At 33.7% G+C, this 26,607-nt stretch overlaps 1 protein-coding gene across 6 annotated transcripts in view; it reads left to right on the forward strand.

Moving 5' to 3' along the window:
• The window catches only part of CACNA2D1 (calcium voltage-gated channel auxiliary subunit alpha2delta 1), a 514,151-nt gene that overhangs the window by 440,350 nt on the left and 47,194 nt on the right, over positions 1–26,607 (forward strand). For 2 of the 6 annotated variants that reach the window (XM_032303892.1, XM_032303893.1), the window contains exons 13-22: positions 4,436–4,514; positions 5,645–5,694; positions 7,113–7,202; positions 11,425–11,502; positions 13,308–13,382; positions 13,659–13,733; positions 16,925–16,981; positions 20,813–20,884; positions 22,373–22,444; positions 25,014–25,075. In XM_032303892.1, the coding sequence (XP_032159783.1) occupies positions 4,436–4,514; positions 5,645–5,694; positions 7,113–7,202; positions 11,425–11,502; positions 13,308–13,382; positions 13,659–13,733; positions 16,925–16,981; positions 20,813–20,884; positions 22,373–22,444; positions 25,014–25,075 (710 nt within the window). The remainder of the gene's footprint in view (positions 1–4,435; positions 4,515–5,644; positions 5,695–7,112; positions 7,203–11,424; positions 11,503–13,307; positions 13,383–13,658; positions 13,734–16,924; positions 16,982–20,812; positions 20,885–22,372; positions 22,445–25,013; positions 25,076–26,607) is intronic. The other 4 variants (XM_032303894.1, XM_032303896.1, XM_032303895.1 and 1 more) reach the window with 2 other exon arrangements.

The raw sequence follows: 26,607 nt of genomic DNA on the forward strand, positions 1-26,607 counted from the left end.
CCAGATTTTCTAAGCTCACGTGGAATGCGTCTAGCCTGTCATCTGTCTCTGTCTCCCGGGCAGCCTTGTGGGGCTGTGCCAATCATCATTTGCCCACCCAGGAGCCTTCATTGTAGTCAGACAGCAGGACTGTTCCACTAAGGGACATGCTTCTTGCAGCGTTAAGAGGTTAAGACAGATTAAACTAAGCCATCAAAACTTTGCAGACTGCAAATACCTTTCAGATCATTGGGCTTTATAAAGTAAACTTAGTGTGAAAGGTGAACATGGACACTTTTATTTATTTCATAGTACTAGGAAACTAGGGATGTGGGTTATTCTAACGCTCCGGATTCTGTTACTCTCGTGAATTATGGTAACCGCTGTAGAATTTTCTCCTAAAATATTCAATCCAATCTAGTATTTTTATAGGCTGAAGGCCAAAAATTTTAGTACACACAGTAAATTAATAAAACCCATTTTTGACATCATTTTTCTAACATGTTTCGATAGCTGAAGTTTTTATTTTAGGTTTATTGGCTTCTTTTCTTTATAGTCTCATTTCCATTATTCCTTGGAGATTTGCCTATTGTAAATTAAACTTGAACTCTGGGTAACTGATAATTGTTGAGGTGACAGTTTCCAGTAACTGGGTTCTGCTGGGAAACAAGAAATTCCTATGGCTTTTTAAAATAGGTTGACCCTGTGGCTTTGGAAAAATCTTAATTGAAGACAACTATTTTAGTCTTCAACAAACAGAACAAAACAAAACAGATGAGCAGAAGTCCAGAATTGTAGGATAAAGTTATAAAATGGTGGTATATTGTAAGAAACAAATTAATAATCTATTTTAAATAACCAACTTTGCTGTAAATTAAAAGTTTCTACTAGAGACCCAATTTCCAGCATGATGAAAACTATTTTTAAGTCCATCTAAAACTGTGTATGTCTCATATATGACCCTGAAGAGGCCATTTTTTAAAAACATGAGCTTAAATTCACTAAAAAATCCTCCAGATTAGTGAAGGAATATTTAACACATTTTCTAGAAATATTTTATTTACAAAGTTTCTGGCATGCATTTGTCATGTGAATCCTGTATTGGGATCACAAATGCGCTACTGCACATGAATAAGGAAATTTTCCCTCCACAAAAGTTGACTGCTTTGATGAAGGCATGGTTCACAGTAAGTAATTTGCTTAATTGAGACTTTAGATGAAATATTTAGGGGCCCCTGGGTGGCTTGGAAGGTTAGGCATCTGCCTTTGGCTCAGGTTGTCCTAGTATGGAGCTCTGCATTGGGCTCCCTGCTCAGCGGGGAGTCTGCTTCTCCCTCTCCGTCTACCTGCTGCTCCCCTACTTGTGCACACCCGTTCTCTCTCTCTCTTTCTCTCTTTAAAATAAGGAAATTTTTTTTTTAATTTAGCTTGTGTGACTACACATTAGGGAATTTGAGTTTTTTATGTGTCATTTTCTTTGGTTTTATATATCCTATTTTTTTACTAAAAAGAAAAGAACTCTAAAAATATACATCCTTGAGAATGTAATTTACCTTAATTTTTGCATTGTGTCTATTTCAAGGAATTGCTTTATTTTTTTCTCTTTCTCCCAAATTACAGCTAAACGAAAACAGTAAATTTAAAGAAGTAGAAAACATCAGAGGAATGAGGGTAGCAATCATCTCTATGGATTTGTCATTTGGAATTTCAGAGATAGTTCACTCGCTATTCCACAGGGTGGCAGTCATAGAGCACAGACTAGGAAGAATGAACCGATTTAAAACTCGGAACAGAAAGTTAGGAGTGTAAACATGACCTTGTAAATTTCACCAGTTTATTGTGAACATGCATTATAACATTGTATATTGCACATGTGCCTGAAATCAATGAAGTTAAAATTCTTAGTACCTAATTAGGTAAAATATGTAAGGCGAGAAATGAAATGCAGCATGAGTGTGGTAGTCGGGATTGGAATAGTTTTTATGTTGGCTTTTTCACTGTTTCACAAAGAATTTAAAAGCTAGGGTGCTCTGTATTAAACTTTTTCTCAACCAAGTATATATTAATAATATCAGAAAATTTGGGGCAGCCTATAAAATCATTAAAATGTACACAGTGCGTGTGTTTGTGTGTGTGCGTGCATGTACACATGCACATGTGTGTATCTACCAAGAGAAATATAAGCGTCTTGGGTATATTAGAAAGATGTTGGAAATACTGTAATGGTAAGGCAGTTGCAAAAATTATAAGAAGGTAGAATTTAAAAATTCTTAAGATCTTAGTCACCATGGGGAGGGAAATTTCAGAAAAATAGTGTCTAACAACATCTACACTAAGGCGAATAAAAATTAAGAGGTACAGATTATGAAATTATAATATGGGAATAATTCAGATAATCTTTTATTCACAGAGCTGAGGAGAGGCACACACACACACTGTTTGGTGTGCTTTAAAATGTTACACCTCTATACCCAGGTCTGATTCTGAATTCTTAATTTGGACAACTTCTAAGATCTTCATGTCTGCAAACCTCAGGGTTAGCCACAACTTTTGGAGTCAAACAAAGCAACGAGTATTTTTGTTGTTTGAGGGAAGTTTCTGTTTTGCTTTTCTACTAGTATGTATTTTGACTGAGTTGTGTTTATTTGGACTGTTTGATGACTAGCATCAGTCAAAATCACATGGTATGTGTTTAAGTGGAACCCCTATGTTAGTAGAAATGCTTGCCTCCCAGGGACATCGATAGAATAATTCATTTAGTCTTATTTATTTCTCTTGACTGAAAAGTCTTTTGTGGAAAAATATTTTACCAGAACACTGTTGTGGCAAGAGAGACACTAAGACAAACCAGTGCTTTAAATTGAAAATTTGAGGCACACTTGCAAATCTTCACTGTGAAGGTTTCCCCCATGCTCTCTGGGGCATCTGGGTTTTTTCCCTGCCCTTAATTTGTGTGACAATTGTTTAAGGTATAGCAATGAAATCGAATTATCAGCTGGGTGACATACCTGTTTACAGAAATACTTCCGTTTAGGAATAAGTTCAACTATGTCAGAGGCAACACTACCCTTGAAATATGAGCTGTATAGACAGCCCCCAAAATAAATTTTAGAATTTAAGAAAATGAAATTGGTACATTTAAGGAATACGGGTTGAGGGTTAAGATAGGTGTCAGCGACTTCTGTTAATGTAGAATGGATCACTTGTCCTTCTGAGTTGAGATGATTCAAATTCAGATGTGTCCTGCAAATGACTGAGGCAAGCCAGAAGCCAGGACGAGTGAAGGGTGGCTCGCAGAAAACTTTACCAGTGAAACAGCACCATCTCCAGTGTACGTTTTGGGACAGGGATTGTTATGAAGTGATCTCTGTGTGGCCAAGACCAGTGGAGGAACAGAAAACAGATGTGAAATCTCTTTTGAGATTTGTGCTCTGCGGTCATGTGCAAAGATGAAACAGGCGAAACAATTAGAAAATGTCAGTTCAAACAGTCAATCGACATGAATTAGGGAAAAGCTGTTAACATAGTTCAAACCAGAATGTGAATTCATGGAAAAGTGATTTTCTGCATGTTTATCTTTAGAAAAGGCTAAAATGTTTAACTTAAAATGCTGCTTTACTTAGATTACTAAATTGGTAAAAATCAATATATCCTAAATAGCCATTTTGTTAAAAATTTGTTGACATTGAATTTATCCTCTATATTCTTAAATTATTATGAAATTATAGTCTTTTCATAATTAAATATAAACTCATAATTAAATATAAATGTTCTGATAAACATTTATGTTACTATAATTTAAAAATGATCTCAACTGAGTTTTTTAAAATATTTGCGTATCTTATAGCACATTAGAAGCAGTCGATATTTTTGTTGTCTTTCAAAATTCTAGGAGCTTAACCTGCGTATTTATATATGCGAGTCCTCTTTTATAGAAAGTAATAGGACACCATAATCATGTATGTACATACTAAATATTTTCATGGTGTGAACGTAGTGAAACTATCACTAAGATAATTGCCTTAAACAACTAAAAGCATGATGACCTCCCTCCTACCTACTTCGTTATAGTCACATATTTATGAAATAGGAATTATTATTTCTACTGATTATTTTTTGCAGTGACTAGGTATGCGGATAATATGTTTTAACCAGGTGAGACAGGCAAAGTCAGGTGGGCGTAAAAGATGCCATTTCTTTTGAATGCAACCTTAGGATCGGGACCGGGTACCAGGCACCCAAGTACTGTCTTAAACAGAGTGACTGACGTTCCTGTTGAGAGTAGGTTAGGGGGTCTCTCTCTGGTGACTTCCTGAAAGATTGACTGCCTTGATTTTTCTTGTCACATTTATCAGCTGAAAAGCGTGCTTTCATTTGTTTTTTGCCTTGGCTTTTTTGCGTTGCCATCAGTTAAACTGCATGCAGCCTAACGGATCCCTGTGTTCCAATTCACCAGGTGCGTGTGTTCACATTTTCAGTTGGTCAGCATAATTATGACAGAGGACCTATTCAGTGGATGGCCTGTGAAAATAAAGGTAACAGATCTGCTTTCTCGACCGCATTTTAATACTAAAACTAAATGGGTAGTTGTTGTTCTACGTATTCTCTTTTAAGATCCAGTTGTAGCTAATGTTTACGGGAATAGAGACAAGTGTAAGATGTTGAATGTTGTTTTTTTGGTTTTGGGGTTTTTTTTAGATTATTTGGGAGAGAGAGAGAGCAGGGCAGTGGGGGGCGTGGGTGGTGAGTGGCAGAGGGAAGGGGGAGAGAGAGTCTTTTAAGCAGCCCCCACATTGCTGATGCAGGCTCGGTCTCAGGACCCGAGCCAAAGCCAAGAGTCAGACACTTAACTGACTGTGCCACCCAGGTGCGCCAAGATGTTAAATGTGTTTTCTGTAGAGAAAACCCACACACAGAACACTTGGAAATTATTACTATTACAGTATATAAAAATTCAGACATTTGATCATATGATATCTGATATCATATATTGATATCATTCTATGCTTTATTTAAAGATACTTAATGCTACTCATCAAATAGAATCTTACCTGAAAAATTAGGAATGAAAGAATATCTGAATTACATAAAACTTACATGTAAAAAAGTATGACATCCAAGTTCTTTTTTTCCTGAGTGGTTGAATTTTCTTTTAAATGTCTTACACATTCCTAGGTAATTGTCGTTTTGTGTAGTGAGCCCCTGTTCCCTATGTACACAGAAAAAACCTGAAAATGTTATTTGAAAAACTGATCACATAGCAATAAAGGGAACCTCAATTTATTATGAAAATCATATTTAGGCAAATATTTCATATAAATGTAATTGTCAGATACCCATTATTATGTGTCTTTAAGAATTTCTCCAGCATAGAGCATTTTAAATAATGCCAGGTTCCCTACTGTGAAGTAGAAAAATCACATATATCTGATACAGTTTATAAGAAACATAGTGAAATTTCTCACAAAGCTTATGCATTTGTTAGGGATATACATTAATCCAACCTTTTCTACATTTATTGGTGGTATTGGTATGTTAGTGTTTGCTCAATTAGAAGTGAAAAAAAAAAGCTCTTTTTTTTCCTCCAAAGACCTAAAATAGTTTCGTGGCCATGTATGGTAATGTGATATTTAGATATATAAAAATATGTATGTGTGTGTTTCAGGTTACTATTATGAAATTCCTTCCATTGGAGCAATAAGAATCAATACTCAGGTATGGTTATTAAAATTTTGTTTAAATTATGTTTTCAAAGAAAAAGATGTTTCTTTGCTGCTTTAAATATGCTCAATTGGAGAAAATAGGTGAAAGTGAAAAAATGATCCATAGTATTGTGTTTGTAACAAAATGATGAGTATCATGGTGATGTATTGATTGCTATTTCATTAAAGTTCCAAGTATTTTCACATATTGAAAACTCAGGTAAAAAACTATGTATGCTGTTCTTCTAAGATGTTAAAAACATCACTGAAAATAAATAAAATGAAAATTTACTAACAGTCTTGTTTCATTTAACTTGAACTTGGTTCTATTTCAGATGACTTAAATTAGTTTCTTCAAGGTACAGGTCCCACAAAGAAAGTTAAGCAATACTTAATCTGGACAAACTATATGGATTCTAACCAGAATTCAGATAACTTCTCAAATAACCGCTGTAGATCTACTTACCTGTTTAAAATAAACTTTCAACAAGGAGATGATGTTTTTCTACAACCATTTATTTTATTTTATTTTTAATTATTGAATTTTTTTTCCAATTTTTATTTAAATCTTAGTAAGTTAACATAAAGCGTAATACTGGTTTCAGGAGTAGAATGTAGTGATTCATCATTTATATAACACCCTGTTCTCATCCCAACAAGTGCCCTCCTTATCCCCATCACACATTTAACCATTCAGTTTAAAATATGCCTGTTAAATAACCTTGTAGAGTGAAGCAAATTAATTTAAATGTATATTATTTTCAAGCATTCATAAATAACAATTTAAAATCATTACTCAACTTTAAACGTAACTGAGGATCCACAAAATAGACTAAGTCAAAATTGAACATAAATAACATGGCATCTGTGGAACTGAATACCGACTGTGTTTTATGTTGAAATGAAACAGCAGCTGCACTTGAGTCTGATGTCTAACTTGGCACAAGTATTTCATTTATTTTTTGATATGTTTAAATGTAGCTTTGAATTTCAGCCAAACAATCTGTGATATGAAAGCAAGTATGTGGCTGCTTTATTATTTCACATTTGCGTGATTCCATCCAGTAAATCACAGAGACTTAAATAGTTTAGATTAACATAAAGCAATTCACAAGGAACGTATTTCACTTATCATTGGCTGTACCTCAGAAAAAGAATGTTTTGTGATTAGAAAAAAACTGGGGTAGATATATTGTATAAACAACATGAGCTAAATATTGTTGATTCAAAGTATGTAGAGATACCAGTTATGGTCTGTCCAAAATAGGAATTAAATGGTTACATATTTACTCTCTTTGAGTCCATATTTATTTCTACCTCTAGGTAATTCTCTTCTGTAGAGTTATTTTGATTTTGTTTTTAGTATATAGCATTTCTGGTTTTCAACCTCTTAACTTTTTCTTTCTTTTTTCCTTTTTTTTTTCTTAATAGGAATATTTGGATGTTCTGGGTAGACCAATGGTGTTAGCAGGAGATAAGGCTAAGCAAGTCCAATGGACAAATGTATACCTGGATGCACTGGTAAGACACTGGCTGTTCAGCCACAGACCATCCTAACAAAAGCATGTAGCCATTTCTGCTGCCTTCTAGGTGACGTTTATCGTTTCCAAAAGTTCTTCTATTGCAACCTTTTTTTGCTAGAATTTAGGCAATACACATAAAAACAGACTTGTCTAATCACAAATGTAAAGTGTTACTTTATTTTTTAGGTAATCTGTTATGAATGTGGGATTTGAACCTCCAATCTTTTTTTTTTTTTTTTTTAGATTTTGTATTTATTTGACAGATCACAAGTAGGCAGAGAGGCAGGCGGGGGGGGGGGGCGGGAAGCAGGCTCCCTGCTGAGTGGAGAGCCCGATGCGGGGCTCCATCCCAGGACCCTGAGATCATGACCTGAGCTGAAGGCAGAGGCTTTAATCCACTGAGCCACCCAGGTGCCCCTCGAACCTCAAATCTTGAATTTGTGGCCCTTTCAATAACATTTTGAATTTTTATGTTGAAAAAAAAATGTACTGGGATGCCTGTGTGGCACAGTCGTTAAGCGTCTGCCTTCAGCTCAGGGTCCTAGGATCAAGTCCCGAATCAGGCTTTCTGCTCAGCGGAAAGCCTGTTTCTCCCTCTCCCACTCCCCCTGCTTGTGTTCCCTTTCTCACTGTCTCTCTCTCTATATAAAATAAATGAATAAAATCTTAAAAAAAAATAGTATGCTAAAGTCATGTGAATGTATACCTGCTACTGCAGACTTTGAATAAAAATTGGAGGAAAGGTTTTTAAAGTAGACTTCAGCTAACAGATGCATGTACAGCCTCCACAACTCAAGCCAGACCCAACAAAGCTCAGAAGTAAATAGGCAAAGAATCTTAGCCTACTCTGAAGTAATCACAAACCTAATAACCTCTTTGTATATAATCTCTGCTTTCAAATTCAGCCCCAGATTTTTATGGAAATAAGCCATTGAAATGATCAAACGTGGTATGATATAACAAAAACGTTAAGTTTTCCATTGTATAATGGAAGTTTTAATATAAGTATGCTATGGTATTTCAAAGCAGCGGTTCTCAGTTGGGGGTAATTTTGCCATGCAAATTTTGTCATTTGCATGTACCTATGGCTGTCTTATTGTGACTAGGATAGGGAGGGCTTGGCTCTGGCATCTCATCGGTAGAGGCCAGGGATTATGTGCTTATAGTAAACGTTGTCCAGTACCAGGACGGTCCCCTCACTCCATGCATGTGCATATAACAAAGAATCATTCAGCTCAAAATAGCATTAGAGCTTAAGTTCAGAAAACTTGTTTAATGTAAGTTTTACTTTTCCTAGTGTTAAAGTTATAAATAGTAAATATCGTACTTAAGATTTATTCATATGCTTAATCTTGATGAGAGGACTTTATTGATGATTTGATTAATGTAATATATCAGGGAGAACCAAAATACTGAGCTCTGAAAAGTAAATGCTGATTCAATAACCCTTTCTCCTACTTGGAGTACAATTATATGCTGATACTACTTCTCTGAATGCAGTGATGACCCCAAAGGGCAAAATGCAATCCATTTAGAATTACTTATCATTTGGTTCTTGTAAAATAAACATATACAGGAAGTTGGAAGAAAAATAGGCGCTATTAACAGCAGCTTTGCATGCTAAGAAAGATAAAGTGAAGCTTGCTTACCTCAAGTCCTAGCTAAAATTACCATCCAGTGTTCCAGTGTTCCTTCTTGACATCACATATTTATTTAAGGTCACATGGTCATCTAGGCTATGGTCAAAATGTTTCATTTTTCCGAATCCATCACAGGACAGGGTATGATAGGAGGAGTCAATAATTATGCCCTGTAGGATTTCCTATGACCAGAAGTTCATTAACCAGCAGTCTGCATTGTTGGTAAGCTTCTTACTGATAGCGCAAATGACGTTAGGGAGAGATTTTGGTTCTAAATGTGCTGTTCGATAAGCTGAAACTAAATGTAAAACAAGAAAAAAAAATAACAGTCACAGGAATTGACCAGCCAGTGGACATATAGAGCATTCTTTTACTAACTTGAGAATGAAAATCGAGTGTCTTGTATTTCTAATTACATGTCTATAATCTCTGCACGTCGAAGATTCACAGTATATGCTGCTCGGTGCATGCCGGTTACATTAAAAAAAAAAAAAAAAGTAAATATTCCAAGACCTATACCAAGGCAAAAATGTAATAATATAATGAGAACAATGAGAAGAACTCTGGCATTTCAGAAGAAAAAAAGCTGTGTATTTGGGGATGGTGTAGGGTGAGCTTAAACAGTTGGTGATAGTTTAGCTGAACTTTCGAGTTCAGGTGAGGTTTCTGCAGTTGGCAGGGAGCAGTGATACCACACAAAAAGGGTGCGGTATGATCGGGCAGGTGCTGGGTATGTCGGAAAAATGCTACCTCAGTCACTTGGAGGTAAGAACAGAAACACGACTGGGACAGTATTGTGGACGGTTTATTTTATTGGGGAGATAAAATGAGGTTCTTTGGACAAAAAGAAAGGTGGATAGAGTTGGAATCAAGAAAATAAAAATATAACATAAATTCCTGGAGAGCAGAAATCTTATTTCTCTTTTTTGTCCTCTAGAGACTGGCACAGTGTCTAGGAATAGAGTACAATTTTTTTGTTCTCTTGTAAATGAGAGACAAAATAGAAATTGGGCACCAATGAGTTCATCAGTGATGTTGTCTCCTTTGTTAGAAGTCTAGTATCTTATTTTAGGGCAGATATTACCATATTTAGAAGCAAATTACCATCCTCTGTATAAATGCAAATGTGACTGCTGATTGTCTCCATATATACTTTATCGTATATTATTCTAGCATTTTAAAAGCTGTGCATATACGTTGTAACTCAAATAATAATTTCTCCAAAAGGAGTATTTACAGAATAATGTTTTGGAAACAAGTTATATGAATTATCTATAATCTGACTTTATTGAGGTGAAAAATTTTCATTGTGATGTGAATTTGTATATTTAACTAAGGCTGTTTTCATTGTTGAATATTCTGGCTTACAACTCAATTGAGAGCCACCGTGTGTATCATCGTGCACCAATTATGTGTAGCTGTTTTCTTAATTGTGTTTGTCCCAAACAATTTGGTATCTTGTTCTACTAAAAGCCTCTGTGTGATTGTCCTTCATTAATTCGGTTCCCATTGTTTTTGGGCTTCCCACATGATTATGAACTATTGCCCAAGACATTTTCTCCACGAAGCCGTGCTGTTTCTGGAATTAGAACAAGGGTCATGAGATGTGGATCTGGGGTTATTATTCACAAGAAGATTATTAACATTTTCTCAGCCTAGCAAATTTGAAATTTTAAGCAGTAATTTTTAAATCATTTTAAAGCGTGGCTCTTTTAAAAATATAGTTTTGACATGAAATAATGGCAAAACTATATGTAACTGCTATAGATAGCAGTAATGAAAGGAAAAAAAATTCTGACCTGAAAATCGGTTAATTTCCACTACTCTCCTTGGATTCATTTAGTATCTGAAATTATGTACATTCTGATTAACACTAGGTCATTATTTTTGTTCATGTTTATTTTGCTTCATGACCAGACTGTTGGATTTGATGCTTACAGTTAGCTACATTATTTTACTTTGTCCAAAAGTGCTATTCGTTTTGGAGGGTATTTAGAAGCATTATTTCATCTTTAGAACAGTGTAGTATTTACCTAGACTGTTGCAGAAACGCAGTATTGATAGTGCGTTTCTTCTGTTTATCCTGCTGTACATCTGTGATGTAGCATGAAGCCTTTGGCTTAGGGCATGAAAAAATTAAGAACGAAGCTAGCAAAAGGAAGGCAAATAAATCCTATGAAACAGTATTTTATTATCACCCTGTTTATGGAATCCCATGATGTTAGGTAAACTGTCACTGAACAGAAGGGTGGAAGGGCAGGGTGACTGAAATACTTAGTGTCCTTTGATTTTTTTTTTTTTTAAGTTATTTGCAATGCTCTCTTGGGCTATTATTTTAGATGTTGCATGCTTCAATAGCTACCTAATCGATTCTGATTATTTCCCAGACTTTTTCATTGACTTTTTTAAGAAAATAAAAATAGAAGTTTTTTAAAAAGCTTTCAAAATCCTTTAATAATTCTTTGTGTCTCTCTATAATGTAACCAATAAAATCCGGAGTCAGATACCAGAGACTAATGCAGAATGACAAAGTCTAAATTGTAATTCTAATTTGCCTTTTCTTTCTGAATCTATTTTTAGGAACTAGGACTTGTCATTACTGGAACTCTTCCGGTCTTCAACATAACAGGCCAAGTTGAAAATAAGACAAACTTAAAGGTTAAAAGTTAATTGATAAAATTAATAATAATAAATGATAAACAGTGACGTTGAAGCTGAGTGTGGATAAGATATTTCTATAAGGAAATACATACAAAGTAACTGTCTTGTGAGACCAGAAGTAAGAGGGAACAGCTGCCTATGTGATAACCACCTGGGAAAAAGGAAATGCAGGTCAAGTTCTCTGTTTCCCCAGAGCCAGGATTCAACTTAACTCTATTTAAGTATGAACTGATGAGAGCACAAGTTCAGACTCTGGGAGTAATTACATGATAAATGGGCAATACTATGGTATCCCCTCCTCTTTTTTTTTAATGTGTCTGAGATATCCTTGTAGCTCAGAATTAAAAATCCCAAGAACAAAAACCATGGTGATGTTTGTAGCCAATGTATAGAGGTACACATAAGTGTCTGATTTAAAATGGATAATTCTCCATTTTTTTCTACTTTTTAAGAGTCAAGAAAAATACTCCATAAATTTCTTAACAGTGTTGATTTCTGGAGCACTGGTAATATTAGTGCAATAAGATGCTACCAACTTAAGGTTCTGAAAAATCTATATCTTGTACTTGCTAAATTCCATTCCTTACTTTTTAAATACTCCTGATTTTGAAGTAGGGTTGCATTCCTGTTTCTTAGCTTGCATCAGAGAGAATTTAGGATTGCAGGAAAAATTAAGATTTTTTTTAATACTAAATACTGATTTTATGGTTTACTTGACATTCCAGATAGATGGAAATTTATTTCCAGTTTATGGCATAATGAAATCTTCTGCACTTACTATTCTTTGTTATTATAAATTTCAGTTGAACTCTTTCTCTTTTAATACTGTGGTCATCAAAAACACTAGTTATTCCTCTTTGGGAAACCATTATTATTAAATATCTGTGGGATCTAAATCACTTAATCCATAGAAGAGTAATTGTCTAACTCTCAGATAGACTGTGTAAGGAATTGCTTTAATTAGGAACTTTTGCTTAGAGTAGGATTGGTCCCTGGCAAAAGAATATGATTGTTGACAAAACTTCCTCCCTCTCTGTGTACCTATACAAAATTCATAGTGTTCTCATAATAACTGTTCAGTGGATTTTATAATTTTCTTTGTAACATTTTATTTTGTAATTTACGTAATTTTATTTAAAACAAAAATTCCTGATTCTAAATTTTAACACCATTTTCATCTTTAACGTCCCTGGGAAGATTATGATAGCAGTTTGCCACCTAGCCCTGTTGATTTGGAACTAAAGTTTTGATGCCCATTGTTTCATATTTAGAAGTTACCGGCACTGAGAAACAGGGTCTTGAGGGTTTCTGCTGTTTTACTACAACGAGGTCACATACTTTTCAGGATAGGGACAGCTCCCCCCACCAAAAAAAAAAAAAAATCATTGTTTTCTCATTTCATGTTTTCTAATATGTTCAGGCTGGACATTTTTGTGATTTTTTTAATGACAGTTTACCAGATACAAAGTACTCTCTCATATACAACTACAACTGACTGTACAGAGTGATTAAAATAAATAATAGAGATAATGAGTACAAGCAGAGGCATCAAAAAAAAATTTCCTATGTTTTCTATTTTAGCTGCACTTATCAAGATGTCACTTTTTAAAGTTAAATGATAATCATAAAGTTGTGGGTGAGAATCATTGTAGACTGATACCAAAAAGTGTCTCACCCTTATTATGTTTTAGCTAGTATGGAATACAACTCGTCAAGCAAAGGATGAGCGTATGTAACAACTGTGTATAAATATATGTGTTTTGAGTATAAAATACACTTCCTTTTTGCTGTTTCATTAATAGAACCAGCTGATTCTTGGTGTGATGGGAGTTGATGTGTCTTTGGAAGATATTAAACGACTAACACCACGTTTTACAGTAAGATAAAATTTACTTTTTGGGTATCTTTTTCATTTTAGAGCTTTGTGCTAATTTAGCTTGTCTATAAAGTGTTTAAGTAATTCTCAAAAATCATGTGCAGTTAACTTTGTGAAAGAGCTAATGTTAAAAAGTATCTTAAAACATAAAGATAGCATGTTATCTTTCCTCATGCTTTAAAATGTATTAAAGATTTTTTTTCTTTTAAAGAATGTGATTTCTGATTGTGATTCAGACATCTTGAAAGTTTTGTTTGTTTGTTTGTTTTTTCCCCAGCTGTGCCCCAATGGCTATTATTTTGCAATCGATCCTAATGGTTATGTTTTATTACACCCAAATCTTCAGCCAAAGGTATGTATATAATGTGTTTATAGTGACTTATGAAATTCTGTAAAATTAATAGTTAGTATTAAAATAAGTAGTATTAGACTCACTACACAGGACTACATATAAAAGAACATTATATCTATAACGTTAATGGATGACAAGACCACAGTTTATAGTATATGAAGTGTGAAAGCAGGTCTCATTTTTCTCTTCCCAATTCAGCTATCCCATATTTCTATCGAATTTTTAACTAACCAGTATTCACACCTCAGAGACCGCCATTATCGCCCTGCCTGAGTTCACACATCCCACTTGGGATTGTCATTAAGGCGGGAAGGTAGTGAGGAGATTGCCCCACATGGGTGTGAACCTGGTAAGTGTAAGTAATACTCCTCTGTGCTCAGGCCACCTGTTCCGACACCCTTTTTTTCTGGTAATTACCTCTCCTTTTCATCTCCCAGAGAGCTTTTCTTTTTACTTTGGACAGGCTTATAAAACTCTGAATGAAAATCAGTTAAGTAAAACTCCACGGGACAGGCTTCAGAAATGAGCCTGGTGGTGGGTATTAAGGAGGGCACGTATTGCATGGAGCACTGGGTGTGGTGCATAAACAATGAATGCTGGAACACTGGGAAAAAAAAAAGGGAAGTGTTTATTCATCAGGGAGTTGTGCAGAAGGGATAAAATTCCATAGATAAACCATTTTATCCTAATCTTTATGCCAAGATATAAAATATTTTCCTACATATCTCCTCCAACTTATTTCACTTTCCATTAGTGCTTCATAGGTGGGGTGAATATATATTTATCTAGAAGCAAAAAGTGGCACAACCTTCCTATATTACGTAGTTGTAATTTATTAGCATCTTCAAGATACTGTTTAACTTTGAAGATAATTCTGAAGATACTTTAACCCATGCTGGAGAGAAATACATTGGAATTTAGGTTTACTACCTTATTTTCCTCAGCCATGGGAAATTACTGTTCGTGATATTTTAGGTCATACAGAAGTGGGTGCATAACACATACATTTAATATTGAGTCATTTAAATATTCCAGTCAATGATAATTAAGAACCACTGAAATTGAAAACAAAACCATACTAAGTGATTACAATAAATGGTGTCAATTTTAATTCTACTTTGGAAGGTCCATATAAAATCCATCGTGATGTAAATATTAGCTAATCAAATGTAGCTCCTGATCACCCAGCATTATTTCTCAGTGGCTTTTTTAAAACTATAAATGTAGTATAGGCATTTTTCCCATTATAATGAATCTATCACAGCTCTTTATAAACATGTCTATTACATTCTTCTTAATAAAGTTATTTATGATTAGCTAAACAGTCTATGATTTTGTCACAGTTGAAAATTTCTTTCTAAATCATTCTTAAGATTTTTTTAAAAATTTGCAATATTATTCTTTGGTCTTTGTATATCCAGTATATTTTCAATTATCTTTCCACAACTGAAGTGACTTAAAAGCAGTAACAATATTATGTGCTGAAGGGTGTGAAGGATCCCCATTTTTATGATGGTAGGTCTTAACCCCTTCCCCCAAAGGAACTTTATTATTTAGACAAAAAAAATAAAAAAGAATAATGAGAATAATGCACATATGATATATAGATATAAATCTATCACTCAGAGGCAGTAATTTGAAAAACGTTTTCCCCTTCTATACACTCTACTAATAACCAGTATTTATGGAGACTTTTTTTTTTTTTTACTCTTTGATGTTAACATACATTTGGCTCAGATTTGGAATAATTTACTAAAACTCATAAAATTACAATGAGAATATAAATTCTATAGAAACTCCTATTATAGCCCAAGTGATTTTTCTTCAAGAGTATGTCAGCTTTTCATATTTTTATATAGGAAATTGTTATAAGCAAGTATGCAACAAAGATATTTAGAAAATGTTATTTTACAGAACCATTAAAATATGTTTGAATAATCAATGAGTTCTTTTTTCTGAAATTCATGGTTGTGAATTAAAGATGCTTGTGAATTCTCATCATCAGATAAAATGTGGTGATTTCTATTTGTGGGTGATGGTACATGCTATACAGGTAGATAAGAGAACCTCATAAAAGGACCATACAGTGTAAGATTTTAGAAATTGACAAGTACAAAGGACCCATATGGTAACAGCTAGTGTACTAACAAAATTATTCTCAATCTGTTCATCAGAAATATACCAGTAGAAATAAAGGAAGATAATGCTCTGTTTCTATAGTAACCCTTATTATTTAACAAGGTCAAAGTTTAGTGTTATTACAAGTATTCTTTGCTGAGCGTCTTGTGTTTGCTTCCTGAAACTATAATCTTAAAATACTTCAGTATAATTTTGTAGTTTGTAGAAGGCAGTATGAATATCCTTTAAAAAGACTTGGTAACGGGAAATAAAGTAGCTATAAAACTTTGTTTATCTAATTTTCTAAGGATTCACTACTTCTCAGAGCATACTGTCTATACCGTGACCACATTTTAACCAATACTGGATTATGTATACTGTTTTGTTTCCAAACGCATTTTAAATTTCTTCCATTTTGTCTCATGGAAATAACCAGATCAGGTATACTTACTAGATACCTAATTTTGGTCAATCCTAAGACATATTTATTGTACAGGAAATTGGACATAATCTTTTATTTTTTAGAAGTCAGTATTTTAGAATTCAATATTTAAAATAAGTCTACAAAAATTATAAAAAATAGAATACATTTACAGTGTTAGGATTAAATTCTCCTTTAGTTCCATGGATAAAACATTTGGTAACACTTCAGAAAACAAGGCATAAATTTTAGGGGTTTAATATTAACACTTTTCAGTATCCTATAGTATTTATATTTGAACACATTTGAATCGTATAAATTCTAAAATTTGCTTTTTTTTTTCTTTTAATCAGCATAAAAGTTGTCTGGGGCAAACTATCTTTCTCACTTCCCAAATATGTATTTCTTTGGAGGAAAAAAAATGGAAAATAAGGAGTCATTTTGCTAAGCATTTTTTTGAGTATTTCTACTAGCATAAATTTTTTTATTCACCACAAATATTTTTAAACTTTCATTTTATTTGTTGACTCATCATGAACTCTGTGGTACCTCTTTCTGATCAAGGAACTATCTCATAAAATTGACTGTAGGGTAGAAGCCTTACCTGTGTTGATACATAGCACGATGAATTACCATCTTTCTGTTGCTTCAGCCTATTGGTGTAGGTATACCAACAATTAATTTAAGAAAAAGGAGACCCAATGTTCAGGTAACTGTGAATGAAGTTAGCAGTGGCTTCAAATTTGCTAAATCAGAGTTGAGATTAAGCTTCTCTTCCTAAAAGCATATGATTAATGCTGCCTTTCCTGACCTCAAGCTTCCAGAGCATGAGTTGGAGATGAGCATCATTCCTCAATAAACTGGAGCAAAAATGTTATTAATGATGGCAGAGGGTATGCATTTGCTAACTCAAGATTGCTGGCAAACTGTGTAATTCATTAATCAGAGCAATCATAATGAGATGGCCTCTAAAAATAAATTTGTTATTAAATATTGTGACATTAGTGTCAAATTCATGTAATCCTAACAATTGTTTGTAAAATTAACTTCTAAGTGGAAATAAAAATGCAATTCTGATGGGGTAGTATCTGTAAATCATAAAATTTAAGCCAAATTTCTTTGTATTTCTAAAGTGTATTTGGGGATTAGACGTTAGAAAAATTTCCCTTAAGCTAACTAACATGTCCAGAATTGCAAATAAAGGTGCATTTTTATTGCCTGACAAGCTCATGGCAAAATCTTTTCTCTTTTGTCAGCAAAATTTAAATGTTATTTTAGGTATGCATATTTCTATAGTTACACTAAAAATCATCAGAAAGGATACTTCTCCAGTTTAGTGCAGTAGAGTAAGGGAATTAGTACAGTAAAACAATTTCAGAATTCTAAAGGAAGTTCAGTGTGACTTAATGTTTTATATATAAGTCTGTCATTGCTTTAAAATAAAATTAATGATATAGTGGAGATGTGGTATGATAGTAAGAAGACATTATTAAACTGTGAACTAGTAAAACAAAATTTTACGTTAGTTGTACTTAACAGCTAATACTGTATCTTTGAGGAGTTCATTAAACCCCATCTTACTTTAATTTCTTAACCTGAAAAGCAGGAGGATTGAACTAAGAATAATTTGTTTCTTTTTATCCTACGTTGTATGTTCCCCCAGGAAATTAAATATACATGTTGATCTCCAGCTCCCTCTCCTGCAAATTCTGGTTTAATATGCCCAGGGATGGGACCCAGGTTAATGAATAGTGTTTCAAGTTTTCCAGGTTGTTCTCAAGTGCAGAGACCCTTCGGGTTTCTTGTAGCTCTAGAATTCTGTGCATTCTGATCTTCATGTTGTTGTATCAGTCTTCATGTCTTTTATGATAACTGTAGAGGTTAAAATTCTATTTACGTCTTATCTTGATTTATTCAATTGTTTTATATTACTCTCCTTGCATGCTTCTTTTTGTGTATTCAATGATACTTTTTACATTCATGTACATTTTAGTGAATTTTCATTTTTATTGAACTTTCAAATATTGCATGTAAATATTAGGATATAATTTGAAAATAAACTACCTGAAAAATGGTTTGTTTTATTTTCCTTTTCCTTCTAAGGAAAGCTGGAATGGCAAACTGGTGACCACACAAGATTTTTGAATTTGGAAAAATATTATTTGAAGTAGATAGTAATTTTCATAATACTATTAAGTATTTCCATTATTTAAAATTTGTGTAAAAGCATTCTGCCTGCTTTAGTTCTACAAATGATGTTGTTTTTATGTCAGCTGATGTTAAAATTTTGTACATGAGGAATATTAGATATTAAAATACCAAACAAATTAAAAGACAGAAGGGACTTGATTCCCTTCTTGGGAATCAAGACTTGCTTGTTGCTTTTTTTTTTACTAGAAGATTCTACTTCCGGGTTTTTCAATCACTGTGCCTGTGATTGGTCTTTTAAAAAATGGTCAGCTAGCTTGCCATTTAAAAAGTACAAGTTATGCATTGACATTTTGCTTTTATGATTTCATTCTCTTTTCTGTGTCTTTATATGTTGGATTGGGACATGATCTTCATATTGCCAATTCTTCCTGATAATGCCTCCTCCATGCATGCTGTTTGGGTCTGGTCATGCTATGCCTTATCCATTGCATGTAAGATAATATTCTCATTTATGTTTATACTTTATCATTTTGATTATCTTGACTTTGTTTTGCAGTGAGTGTGTTAAATTTTTAATGCTGTTACGGTGTTGTGTGAAGATGATTTATTTCAGGGGACTTTAAAGAAGCAATTCTGAATTAATATTGTCCACTTTAGAGTATCCTTTTGCTAGTGACTTTCTTGGTTTGGTATTTTAAGTAAAGGATTATAATTATTTTTGGTATTGATTTTTATTTTCTCCTTATGAAATATGCTACATGTCCAATGAATATTTCTTCTGAGGCAATATGTTGCTGTCCAAACAGTGGTCAGTATTATCACCCTATTAAATAATCTAATACTCATTTTAGTATTCTAGACCCTTCTGACTCCAGATATCAAGCTCATGAGCAGTGAATATTTTTTTAATAAAAGTGCCAGACACAGTTGAGATTGTTTTTTCATTTGCCTTTAAGAATACCCATTCACCAAAACATGGGAATCATAAACTTTGATTATTTAAATAGAGTTATTCCTTGAAGGAAGGCATTTTTTTTCTCAATTATAAAATAAACACGTGCCATATATAATGTCATTCAGTGTTTGAAATAAGTGTTTAGTTTTAACACATTTTTAATTACTATTATTGTTTTAGGTAGTCCTCCTAAAACTGTTTAAAATAGTGATAATCTGGTTCATTTGGTGGTTTAAGAAAATTAAAAATTAAAAAAAAATAATGATAATCTGAACATGTTTTAGAAGAGCCCGTGATGCTGAAATCATTAAAATTCCAGTGACCTTGTGCTAATACAGAATAATTTATATTTTTTACTTCTATCTCATTAAATACCACATTGTGGTGGTATTTATTTTAGTAAACATTAAAAATCTAGTTTCTAAAATTAAGTAGTTGTAAAACTGTGGACGCCTGTTAGGACTGTATTATTGTAATAAACTTTGATATTCTTTTACGGCATGTTCTATTACTTAGCTTTGTTACAATAGCCTCAGTGTATTTTTGTTTATCAAATAATTGAATAAGTTCATTTTATGATTGAAAAAGTTTTTTAAATGTCATCTGAGGTGAATTTGCAAGGCTAACAGTTTTATTTGATATATTTATGTAAATAAAGAATCTGCCTTGTTCCCCAGTTAATTGTCCTTATTATTACACACCAGCAAGAAGAAGCAGTAGGAGATGCAAAGCAGGAGACCGTATTTAGTGATTATTTTAGTTATATTTTAATTACAATAGCTTATCTTTATTCAAGTGCTTGGAACTTGACCACAAATTTTACCTTAGAAGGTTTATTTAATTTGACTTGCTAAAATATGTCACATTTCTGCGATTCCAATATATGAAGTAAACTTGGATTTTTTTAATGCTTCTTAAGAATATGCTTAAAAGAGTTAGTTTCACATAGCAAATTCAAACGTAGTTTTTAAAAGATTTTCCCTCATATTACTTCTTTTTATAGAATATGAAGTGTGAATTACTTTTATGTTGCCCGGTCTAACTGCCAAATATGTTATCCACATGGGTTTATTTTGCTCCTTTCCAATCCTAATTAAAGGAAAGAAAGTTGTGAGTAGACCTTCAACAGTCCGGTTCTCATAGAACTCGTAATTATAAATGTAGTATCTAACACAGCACTCAAAATGAAACTGTCTTTGGTTGGTGGCAAATTAAAATTTTCCTGCTACACCTAAAGCCCAAATCCCTAGCCTACTTATTGTTATTTTAAAATATATGTATAGGAGACCATATATGTTTATGTAGCTATTTAATATACCTTAGGTAAGTAACATCTATGGAATTATTTTCATATTTGAATATACATTAAATTATTTATATATAGCATCTTTTTACAATGTTGTATATGCTTAATTATTATTATTTTCTGTGTAGAACCCCAAATCTCAGGAGCCAGTAACTTTGGATTTCCTTGATGCAGAATTAGAGAATGACATTAAGGTGGAGGTGAGTGAACGCCTGAGTAGTACTCTCGGGCCCAATGCCGAGGCTCATCCGTCCCACAGTACCCGTTGAACAGCTTCACTGTGTTAGCTTCTCTCCTAGGTACTAGGTGCACAGTGATGAGTGTTCTTTGTTTTTTAAAATATCTAGATCCTGGGCTCTCTCATCCAAACAGTCATATGGAAAGGAATCAATATTTTAATTTGGGTGTGACATTAGTTTGTTCCTTTCTCATTCCATACATAGAGATGTTTCAGTATTTCAGTACAAATGTAACTTGTAAATTTCAGTACACAACGTAGAGATTGAGGACATTGCTGTAGAGTTGGAAGAAAAGTTGGAGGGCATCTAACCACCCAAAAAGCAACCTGAGGAGAAAATCTGCCATGTTTGTCTTAGTACCCTTGCCCCAGAAATTTCAATTTTATTCCAAAACCAAAATTGCATGTCATTTCCTCTGAGAGGATCTTCTATAATAGTGAGGATAATAATTAAAAATAACGATATTTATTAAGTACATAATGTGGGTCGGTCAGTCATAGATTCTCAAGAGCCTTTGAAGTAAGTACTGTCATTATATGATCATTATTTGTCATACTGATGGTATGTTTTAAGTCCAGAAGGTTAAAAAGCCTGTATCTGGCTACTCAGCCAGGAAGTAGCAGGACAGGTATTTGAACCAGGCTCTTGTGCTTCAGAGCAAAGATTTTTAAGATTCTTGTAAACAGATGAACTTCGCTCATCTATGCAAAGGCCACCACATTTCTTCTAGAATTTGTCAGAGAGTGTCTTAATATAAACTTGCTTTACAGCGTTTTCCACATCGACTCCCTCATTGTAGAACAACAATTTAATTATTATTACTACCCAAGACCAAGGCTAGTGCCTGGATGTCTTAGGTGTTTAATGAATGTTTGCTATAAATTATTTCAAAATGAGAGTAGGATCATGTAATGTTGCAGAGTGGGGTCTTTGGATCCTCATGCCATGGGGTGACTGTAATAATACTATCTAACCTGTTATGGCTCAGTTTCCCCTCTGTCAGTCCCATAAAGTAATTGCCCATTCTTTCATTAACATTTAAAAAATTAATGATGAGACTCTGAAAAACAACCTGAGGGATTTGAAGGGGTGGAGGGTGGGAGGTTGGGGGAACCAGGTGGCAGGTACGAGAGAGGGCACGGATTGCATGGAGTACTGGGTGTGGTGCAAAAACAATGAATACTGTTATGCTGAAAAGAAATAAAAAAATTAAAAAAATTAATGATGGGGATACTTAATTAAGGATGCCTCTATTATTATGACTATAATGGGATAACTTTTAAAAAGAATATACCCAAAGACAACTACAACTACTAGTATAACCACCCTAGTATTTTTATTCATTCTCTTCTAAAACAAGGTATAAACCTTAAGAAACCAGTACTTTTAATCACACTTTGGTAATCAGTTGAATACTTGCAATAAAGCGATTCTTTCCTCTTCCTGTAGATTCGAAATAAAATGATCGATGGAGAGAGTGGAGAAAAAACATTTAGAACTCTGGTTAAATCTCAAGATGAGGTAAGGATTGAGTCAGGCTTACTCTTAAGTAAAATGTATAGATCAATAATGATATTGGTAGTTTGTCTTTCCTGTTAAAGCAGTATTTATAAAATAGATGTCTCAAGTAAATACATGTTTTTAAGACTTTCTTTGCTGAAGGATATTTTAAACTCTTTAATATTTGTTAAATATTTTGCTTTATGTTTCTTGATGTTGTTTTACATTTTATCAACACTATGTTCTTGAAAATTGTATTTTAGGTCTCATTTTTTATCATCATAGAAAATAGAGCACCCAATTTAATGTTGTGCCATCTTCTCTTAGGTCATTTCAGTCATGCAAAATTGAAGTTAATATTTAATACTGTATGCATTAAATGACCTGTGCATGCACATGTTCTAATTGTTGAGTTTCATATATTATTTTGGTTTTTTGTTGTTGTTATTTGTCTACTTTTGTTTGGCTTATTTTCCTTCACTATTTATGCACTTTATAATTCCTTGCATTTAAATCTGAAATTAAATCAAGGGGTAGCACAACTATACCCGTAAATTACTGGTACAGATATATAATACACATATTGTTTTACACTGATGTAGAAGAACTCTGTACAAGAGCAGTGTGTCTATCCATTATCAGTCGTATGTGGAGTAAATACACAGACATTAATATATTTGAATATTTGAAAAATACACAGAATCCAGAGGCTTTGGAGCCTGGAAATTTAAGTGTTTTTGTTTAACTTCTAACCTTTCCCTCACAGTGCCATTATTTTAAATGTAAACATTTCTTTTGAATTCCTCAGCAGATCTTTCTCTAAGATGGGAGCTAGGATCCAAATAGGATCCTCCATTAGCACTTGGCTTTTCTCACTTAATATCATTAGGAGTCCCCATTACCAGAAGACAGGAGGAGGTATATATCAATTTCAGTCATTGTTGAAACTTCAATTCTCTTTCCTTAGACTGTAGCCATGTTCTTTACCCATCCACTCTTTGAGGAAAGATGTAAACCATTAAGCAGTTCTGCCGACTTTTCCGTATTGTTCTGCCAAGAACTCTTTACCCTGCACATTCTTTCCTCAACTTATAAATGAATTTTGTTTATATTAAGTCACATTGATGTTTTCCTCCTTTAGTTTACCATAAATTCCTCTAACCAATATGTAGACTTTTCTTATTAACCATCTAACCACTTGCAGACTTTTCTTATTAATAATATTGAAAGAAAATATATCTTGTATGTTTACTTTTTTAATCTGATATACTGTTTTTTAACTTGCTGAACATCACTAATTTGACATTTTTTTTTAAAGATTTTATTTTTTATTTATTTGGCAGACAGAGATCACAAGTAGGCAGAGAGGCAGGCAGAGAGAGAGAGAGAGAGAGGAGGAAGCAGGCTCTCTGCTGAGCAGGGAGCCCGATGCGGGGCTCGATCCCAGCACCCTGGGATCATGACCTGAGCTGAAGGCAGAGGCTTTAACCCACTGAGCCACCCAGGCGCCCCTTGACATTTTTTTTATGAGTGGTATGAAACACATGAACATTATTTCTTTTCTTTTTTAAGAATCGCACTAGTCCAAAAACCTCATCAGTTCCTGTTCTCTCTCCCTCCATCCTCCACACACGTAAACCCGAGGAATATTTGATGAATAAAGCAGCATGTATGATTGCTATAAAATGAATTTGGCAGCATACATTTCCTTCATCCTGTCAATTTAGATTTTTTAGAAGATTTATATATTTTTATTTCATCCATAAATTGTAGAACAGAATAGTATTTTGTCCAGAGGTTGATTAAATTAGACAGTGATTGTAAAGTGCTTAGTGTATTGGCTAAAATGAAGTAACATATCAGTGAAGATTACTGTTCTATGAGGATGATAAAGCTGGAGAGAACTAGAAAAATGTGAAAATGCATATATGCCATCACTATACCTAATGAAAGAATGAATGATAATTTCTTTACTAGTATTCGGTAGCGATGTATGAAGAATTCTGTATCCATCAAGGTGTTGAGCTCTGTACTTCCTTTCCCTGGTGGATTTAGTTGTTTTTCTGACCCTCACTGGTACAAAGTAATTAGTTTCTTATGATAAATGCTATAACAATGGCTTAATAAGAACAGTAATATGCTAACCACATGTTTGGATCTAGAAACAGTGCGTTAACGTCCTGAGATTACCAGTTTCTCACAAACACACTCTAGTGTGAATATATCTGAGGCTTATCTAATAGATCCTGGTCCTATTTTATTATTAAAATTTGTTTTTTAGAAAATGTTTTCAAAGGTTTGAAGTAAATAATTCAACATGAATTACTAAGATTTTGCACTAGAGAATCTTTAAAAGTCATGTGCAGGTATTTATTTTTGTCCTAAAATTTTGCTTTACTCACATGCAGGCATACACACACACACACACACACACACACCCATAACAATTAATAAATGTAGAATAAATCATTTGTGAGAGAGAGTATTCAATGACCACAGAATTTATAAATAAATTTTAGTGTTCTGCTTTTCATATAAGTTCACATAGGTTTTATAATGTGGTAACAACCATATCAAACTTTTTTTGTAGAGGTACATTGACAAAGGAAACAGGACATACACATGGACTCCTGTGAATGGAACAGATTACAGGTAACTAATTAGATTTACATATGCACTGTATAGAAGAGTTTTCTGTTGAGTGTCTTTCACCTATTTCTAGTAGCAATTTTTGCAGTAAATATTAAGACCTTGCATTTTTAGAAACTGTTTTCATTATAATTAAAACAGAAAAGTTATTCTTTCCAGTGTAAAAATGTATTAAAATTATAGCTCTGATTTTCAAAATGGAAAAGATGGAAAAAAGCTAGGATTATAAAATTTAGAAATGAAAACTTGCGTGATATAAATCCATTTGATCATTTTGCATATTTATGTTAGCAATAATTAATGTCGACAAAACCCCCTAATACTTAGTTTGTAGTTACTGCTTCCACTGATTTCCTCATTTAAATTGTCAGTTAGTATTCACTGCTTACATTTAGGTAGCAAATTAACTTAAAACTTGTCACATCATAACATGATCTGATATAAAATGCTCAATCGACAGAATTTTCCTCCATGCGTGGCAAGTCCATGATATCCTGAGCACTCCCATGGACAGGGCCTTGGAAAGCTGGACAGACTAATACCCTATAGTGCCTTGAAATTTCTCTCTGCTTCACTCATTGAGCATTTCCTTTGCTTTCTTGGTCTAACTCTTCTCTGAGGTCATAGCTTTCCCTGTGGTCCTATCCCTCATGCTCATAACATCGAGGTTGATAGGAATATTTCCTTCTTGTTACTCATTAGCTCTTCCTCTTCTCTGAAATCCCCATCTCTAAATCTAAGTCATTTTCTTTGCATTCCTATAGGATTTCACTTTCTGGCTTGCTGTTAATCACTCATTCATGTAGATCACTATTTCTCGTGCTATTTTTGACATACCCACACTTTCTTGAAACAAAACAAAATTTATATCCTAAATCACCTTTAAAAAAGATTTCAAAATGCAAGCTTAAAATTTTTATTATTAGATTTCCCAGATCTAGAATTAGTCTGCCAAATTATTGAAAATTTTTGTAAATGCTGGGTCTCAGATTTCTCTATTTAACTCATTCTGAGCTGGTAATGGAGAGTTTGCAGATGGGCCAGGTCCGTGGCCCACACTGAAACAACATGGACATCGATGAGTTTTTTAGTACTTGGACTCTCAGTTTATCTCCTCTTTACTGTGTGGGAAAGTGTTCCCTGCCTTTTTTCTTAGATGAACAAATTCTAAAGTAGAAGAAACTGGATCCCTTGAACCTTGACAATGAGTCAATAGTAATGGCAGTCATAATTTTTTAAAATCGTCATTATACCTTGCTTTAAATGTGTTCGTAAAAGTTTCACAAATATCCCCTACATTCGACCTCTTTCCCTCACACACGGTGATGGGACTGATTGTGGCCAGATTAATACCCGAATTCTGAGTATGTCATTCCTTGTTCATAAACCTTCATTTTGTTCCCGTTTTCCTCCAGGTTAACCTGGGACTTCTGAGTCTGATTTTCTCATCTCCCATTTCTCTCCCAGCCCGTGTGCATGTTGGGTCTCTCCCTGTCCTCCCCACACAGTCGCTGCTCTCTGAAAGGTCCCAACTT

Source organism: Mustela erminea, chromosome 11, assembly GCF_009829155.1.
Source record: "Mustela erminea isolate mMusErm1 chromosome 11, mMusErm1.Pri, whole genome shotgun sequence".
Taxonomy (NCBI): Eukaryota; Metazoa; Chordata; class Mammalia; order Carnivora; family Mustelidae; genus Mustela; species Mustela erminea.